The sequence below is a fragment of the Rhopalosiphum padi genome, chromosome 3 (assembly GCF_020882245.1).
Source record: "Rhopalosiphum padi isolate XX-2018 chromosome 3, ASM2088224v1, whole genome shotgun sequence".
Lineage (NCBI taxonomy): Eukaryota > Metazoa > Arthropoda > Insecta > Hemiptera > Aphididae > Rhopalosiphum > Rhopalosiphum padi.
The window spans coordinates 38,988,840-38,995,874 of record NC_083599.1 but is presented as its reverse complement, the minus strand read 5'-3'; the positions used below and the strand labels follow the sequence as shown (position 1 = coordinate 38,995,874).

Here is a 7,035-nt window from a genome sequence, read left to right as displayed (position 1 = left end):
ATATTGTTTCATAATAATATGATAAATATTCATAATGCATTCAAATTACTTGTGCTTATATTTTTAAAATAATGTTTCAACGTCAAGTACCTATGATTTTGTATTACACAATAAAAAAATATGCTATTTTGTTGCCGACTTACAACATTTGCGGCAGTGGTCCACCCATAGGCGTGCGCAGACATTAAAAGCGTGTATAGTACCCATATTTATCATCGAACTTCTGATGTCTGATCAACCATATTTTTATAGCCCCATTTACTTACATAGTTTAATATAATTTTAAGTATATAATTTTAAATACTTTATACTAAACAGGTATATACTAGTAAATTAAAATAAAGTATATAATTATGAATTACATAAATAGAAATCATAAATGTATTTTATGTACTTAGAGAGACATTTGTCTATTACCCAAATTATTGAATTCATATATTCATTGGCACAACCAGGTCTAAAATATTAGGTGGGCTGCAGGCCCACAAATAAATACCTAATTTAATTTACTTACTTTCATGCTTCCCAAAAAACTAGGAGGATCATCTGGATTATTTTCATTTCAATAGTAACAACTGTACAAATACGGATACTGTTTTTGGTATATTTAAAATAATAAATAAGTTTTTTTTGTCCATTTTTAATCACCAAAATAAAATTAAAATATTAGACGGTGATCGCCGCAATGCCGCTAGTCGCTGTCGCATGCCCGCATACTATTTATTAGATAAAAATATTTTTATTAAATTACCTATAATATGTACATAGTATATTGCAAAATAAAATTTAATATTTTATATTTATACAATTTACTTTTGAATAATCTGTGACAATAATTCTCAACGTCATATTGCATAGGATGTATCTCACATTCTCACTATCTTATGCTCAAATTATTATAAAATCTTAAATAATCAAAAAAAATTGGGAGGCTAAAATATATTTTGAGGGGGATAAGCCCCGCTAAATCCCACCCTAGTTGCGCCAATGCATATTGCATATATTACTGCATTTAAATCTACCTTTGATACCATTTCTTGTTGTGTGAAATGCAGTAATAATGATCAAACGTTCATGCATAATTTGTTTTAAACTATGGTGAATTTTTAAAAAAAAAACGTGTTCACACGTAGGTACAGCTAGTTACAGGTATGATTGTAAACATTTTTAAAGTTTTAAAAACACAAGTATATACTGTGGAATTTCTAGTTTTTTTCAACCAATGAATCCATTCATAAACAAATTTACTAGTGGCACCATTTAGTTGCATAACATTTTGATAATTTTTAAAAGTTTTAGTCAAATAAATAAATCTTCCTTTGAAACCTTGTAAAATGTTGACAACATTTTTGTAGTATTTTGAAGTTATATTCATATAATCATATTTAAAATGCATGCCATACCGCATCAACCAAGAAAAAATTTATCCTGCTTAAATTTTAAATTAATCATAGTGAATTATTCAATTATTTTTTAAATTCACTTTAAAAAAAATTATCTATAATTAGTAAATAGGTAAATTGAGGCATAGGGCGCTTCGGCCCATGAAAAATCATAGGACGTGCCTGGGCACGCTCGGCATGCCCTGTGCGCACTCGGCATTCCTATGGGTCCACCTAAGACCTAACCTAGGTTACGCTACTTACTTTGAATGATTTGGCTTTGTTGGCCGTCATAGTGAAACACGTTTTGACAGAAAAATGTTGAGACTGTTGCTAATAGCTTCACGGAGCATTCTGAACTTTGATCTGACAATACGTCATCGAGTATAAGTTTAAAAGTATAATAATGCGCCATCCGTTTACCGGCTCTACAATAAGTCACAGCTAGACTACACAGCTATAGCTATGTCAGAAGAAAAATCTACAATAGCAACTTGTTTTTTTTACATTGAATATTTGTTAAAACTAATGGACTTATTAACATTCGCTAAAATATAGTGTATTATTAGTACTTCTAGCCTCAAGTACTCCAGGTACATTTACAAAGTAAATATAAACTTTGGCTTTGTTATTGTAAGCCCACTAAGCCCTACTCATATTATCATCAGTCATTATATATTATTTGTTGCTTTACATTTAGTATAAATTATTTCCCGCACTGGCCGCACTATCTTTGTAATTCATTAGTAGGTATTAGAATGTGTAGTTTCTTGGAAATACCTAGATATAGCAAATAAAAAATTAGTCAAAATCCATCCAGAAGTTTCTAAATTCTATCCGATTGAATACATATATATATACATATATACACAAAGAATTCTATATAATAGTATGGATATAGGTAATAGGTGATATATATAGACATCGAAAGATTGTGTTTAAGAATCTTTTATTTCTGTTGCTAATGGCAACCTCTTATACAAACAAAACGAATTCGTTTTTTATGAGTGTGAGTACCTTACGGGGAAACAATGGTGATCTATTGAGATTAAAAAAAGAAGCTAAGAAACTAGAAAGTAATGAATACTCTTTAAATCTCAAGGATTATGTATTTATGTATTTAAAATTTGGTGCCAATCGATTCAGTAGTTTCAAATTTCATAAGTTCTATACAAACATTACTAACGTATATTCATTTATACACAAGATAAAATAGTATGTACTTACCTAACTATTCTATTGAATAATACTTTATGATTTATGAATTTATGATGTTGGAAAGTTATTAACATAATATGTTTCTATCATTGTAATCGTATTATACTGTAAATTTAAATATATAATTTGCTTAAATGATTTATTATTCTAGAAAATTTATGAAAATATTTATAATGAATCATGCTAAATCAAGTTCAAGTTCCAGCAATGATGGTTTTAATCATAAAAATTATAATACATGTTAGGACTGTACAAGTTATAATGGAAATAGATAAGGACTGTATGGTAATAGATACGTACATGAAATTATTGGACTTATTTTTAATATCACATTAATAAATAAGGGCGAATAATATGTCACTATAGAATAATCCTAAATAAATTCTAGCACAATAAAATTAATAGTCAAAAAACTGAAAATCGCACATATTTTGAGGTTTTTTTGTTGAATTGCTGTAACCCAGTCAATTTTAGATTTAGAAAAATTCATTAAAAAAAATAATAAGTGTTTACTATTTTAACTAAAGACAACTCAAATAATTAATAAAAAAGGTAGTCATTGGGTACTCGCTCTGTTGTATATTAGGTGTTGAGTCGATTACTGTTGTCTGTTACGAGTGTTTTAAATTTGAATTCAATAATATAATATGATATTACTGTTGTATTGTGTATTTGTTTACTAAAAATGATTCTGGTGGGAAATTTTATGTCAACTTATATCACTAATAGTATATTTCATAAATGTTCGATTAGTAGGTATAATAATGATACTAATATTACAGTTTGGAATTTATTATGATTTTGAAAATTTACTTAAAAATAATGTACGATTATTATACTTCAAAAAGTCTCCATAAAAGGAATGGAAATGGAGGGGTCTATTGCCCGCTATAAATATCGCTATATATTTTTTTTAATCCATTATCTAATAAAAACTTTTTATGATTCAGAAATCAGATTTAAACGTTAGTCTAATGATTTTCAAACTTTTGCGAATTACGAACACATATTTTTTTTGCTCTCTAAGTTTACTCCTTCAAATAATTAATTATAAAACATAAATTAATTTTCTAAATACTATTTATTCAGTATACCTATTATATAATATTAATGTTTGTAAGTAGAATAATACATAGATCAAAATCGTATATAATATAAGTAAAAATTTCAGACTCCAATATAATAAAAAATATTAATTATATGAGAACATTTTGTTCACATTTTTTGTTACCCCAACGGGGGTTGGGACACCTAGGTTTAAAACCACTGCTCTGGAAAGCAGCGACTAAATATTTTTTGTATAACTACAAAATATTTTTAATAATTTATAACTAAAAAGAAAAAGTAAGCAATAGAAGATTGGGGCTTACATTGAAATAAGTTAACTTAGAAAGGACGGACTAGAATAGAATATATAAGTAAAACTTTTCATCATCTTCTCAACACTACCTCATAAAGTCATAATAATTATAATTTATAAGAATAGGTAATGCTTAGTTTAAATGTAATGTTATTCATACTTGATTGTAAGATATAAAAATTGTAATACGTAGGTATCGAGTATTACTCATGTTTTGAAAATATTTCTATACTTAGAGGATATATATTACATATTATAGACGATTTAATTTAATTTGACAGATTAAGTTTTATTATTTTTTAAGTTCAAACAAATTAAATAAAAAATAATTCAAAAGTGTTATAAATTTATGTTTTACAGCAACTATGGGAATATTGAGAATTAAGTTAAAAACCTATAACTATGAAGGGGATCAGACAAACTACTACCCAAAAAACCTTAACATTTTCATAATAAATATCTACAGCAACTCCTGTATAGTAATGGTGTGACTATTTTGATGGTATAACTACTATAATTAAGTTAGTTATTTAGTTAGTAAGTTAGTTAGTTAGTTAGACTAACAAAAGTAGATATTAAACACGTATGATGAAATTGTTTATTTAAAAAAACAAAACCTTTATTGTGGATTGTATATTAATTTATTTTTCTGATTTTTAGAGTGAAAATTATATTTTTACGTATTAGTGGGAGTGTGGGAGTCGAAATAATAAATTATAACTTATAACCTCAGTCATCAAATGACTACAGTTTACGTTACTCTACATTTGTTACTTGTTAGTTGCTATTTGTTACTTATAGCCTATTCGGCTATATTATACACTGCGTAGCCGCGTAGGTAGCGCATGAGCGTTTCTATAGCTCAATACTCGTAAATATTGATTGTACGGCCACGATGGCAGAGTGGAATAATTGTGGGGTTGAATAAGCTGTTTGCACAAGCGCAGTCACTCGGTCACCGTGTATTTGCGCGTTTTAACTTTCAATGCTATGTTCTTAGATTTGTTAACACGCGATTCTAGTTAGACTCATATTTAATTTGATTATATTTTCACAATTTTGAAGTAATTTTCTTCCTGACTGAATATTTTATAATTTACTTTAGTGATGGACAACGATAATGAAAAAACAATTACATTAATAGAGTCAACAATTTCACCGACTGATCTATCTATTACACCACAAAAAACACCAACAATTACAGTGGCTGAGCCAGCGATAACATCGGACAAACCAACAAATACATCTATCAATTCTGAAATTAAATCGACTGAATCAATAATTATATCGGTCAAGCTAGCTGCTACCCCTACCGAGTCGAAAATTACACAGGCTAGGCCAAGAATTACTCCAGCTGAGCTAAAAATTACACCAAGAATAACGTCGACCGAGTCGATAAAAACACCAATTGAAGAAGCATTATTCATAAAGGATCATATTATTCGGCCGAATCAACCACTCTTTTATGTGAAAAATCCGAAAGGGTGGTTTAATCAATTCGAATCAAAAATATTAGCTGCGGATTTAGTTGAAGACTTAACAATGTACTACGAACTCTTAAAAGAATTGAACAATCATGATATTTTATGTTGTATTCTAGACGTATTTCAAAACATGAGTATGGTCAACAAGTACATGTATTTTAGAAGCCATTTGCTCAAAAAAATATCTGAACAAGAAAGACTTTTAGAACTCGTAAGCGATTTAAAATTGGAAGATAAATATCCATCTTTTCTTTTAAATGAAATGAAACAATTAACGGGTGATAAATTATTAGAACATAACTTACAACGTGTATGGTTACAAAAACTACCATCGCAGGTACGAGATATACTATTGTTGTCTTCCGATTCTTTGAGTTCTATATCGTTGTTGGCAGACAACATTAAGGATCTACATTATTTACCAGAAGTAAAATCATCAAAGGAAGCGGCTTACCAGTATGTAATTAACTTACTTTCAGGTAATATACACTCAAAGATATTGACTAATGCGGAGCTTATTGAACTTATTCAAAGATATGAAAACGAACATGAATCGGCCAACTCAGATGATCATCAAACAAAAAATTCAGAAGCTATCAATAACACAAATTCAATTCCAAAAGAAAAAAAGCAATCTTGTCTTAACAGCTTTTGCAAATGCATTTAGATATTATTTTAATCGACCAGAATCACTATGGGTAATTTTCTATGCATGCAAACTATCTATTAATCATTTTTAACTACAAAAATATTTCTTCAGGTAAAGTACAAAATATAAAAATAATAGGTATCAATTGTTTGAAAGCTATGGTGTTCAAACTATTTTTATTATATTTTTAATTAATCACAGATATTTTTGAATTTCTTTTTAGAACCAAAATTAACTTATGAATTTAATAATCAATAAATATTACAATAATCTTGTTAAGCTACTATTTGTTCAAGCAACTGAGTTTATGGTCAAAGTAAATTATTTTTGGTATCTAATGCCATCCAATTATTTTTTGTACACACATACATTTTTTGTGTTACATAAAAATAACCTATTAGCATTATAATCTCATTCAAATATTTCATGTGCGTTTTGGAAAGAAAAATAATGTTAATAAATACTTTGTTCGCGTTTTTATATTTCCTAACACTATACCCAATTAAAGGCTAATTTTATGTATTTTTAAGTCTTTTTGATGGAATATTTTTAAAATATAATATTCTTAAACAGAATGTTCTTCTGAAATTTGTATGTATTATATTATACATAAAACCAATGTTCTCATAAGAAAATTAATTGAAATAGTTTAGTTGAGGGAACAAAAAAGTGACAGGTGGAATAGTTTAACCCAATAGTAAGCATTTGGTTTACAAAAATGTTTTATTAAGCTGTGTTTACACAGACAACAAAATAGTATTTGTTTAAAAAAAAAATTAAATGTCTTGATCTATGAAGTGTTTTATTTATAATTTTTCTATGTGTGCATATAGCATTAAATATTTATATCCAATTATCTATATTAAATATGTATAAATAATAATAAACACACTGTATTGTGTTAAATGGACTACATAGTACATATACATAAACTATATTCCA

General features: G+C 27.6%; 1 protein-coding gene across 1 annotated transcript; it reads left to right on the top strand.

The window, feature by feature from the left end:
* Positions 1–4,925: 4,925 nt before the first annotated feature.
* LOC132926753 (uncharacterized) lies at positions 4,926–6,267 on the top strand. Its single transcript, XM_060991143.1, has one exon. It carries the CDS (start codon positions 5,068–5,070, stop codon positions 6,109–6,111), a length of 1,044 nt encoding a protein of 347 aa, XP_060847126.1. The 5' UTR covers positions 4,926–5,067; the 3' UTR covers positions 6,112–6,267.
* Positions 6,268–7,035: the final 768 nt, after the last annotated feature.

Bases quoted from the DNA above. Each gene is read 5' to 3' on its own strand.
- LOC132926753 (XM_060991143.1), top strand. From the start codon at position 5,068: ATGGACAACGATAATGAAAAAACAATTACATTAATAGAGTCAACAATT.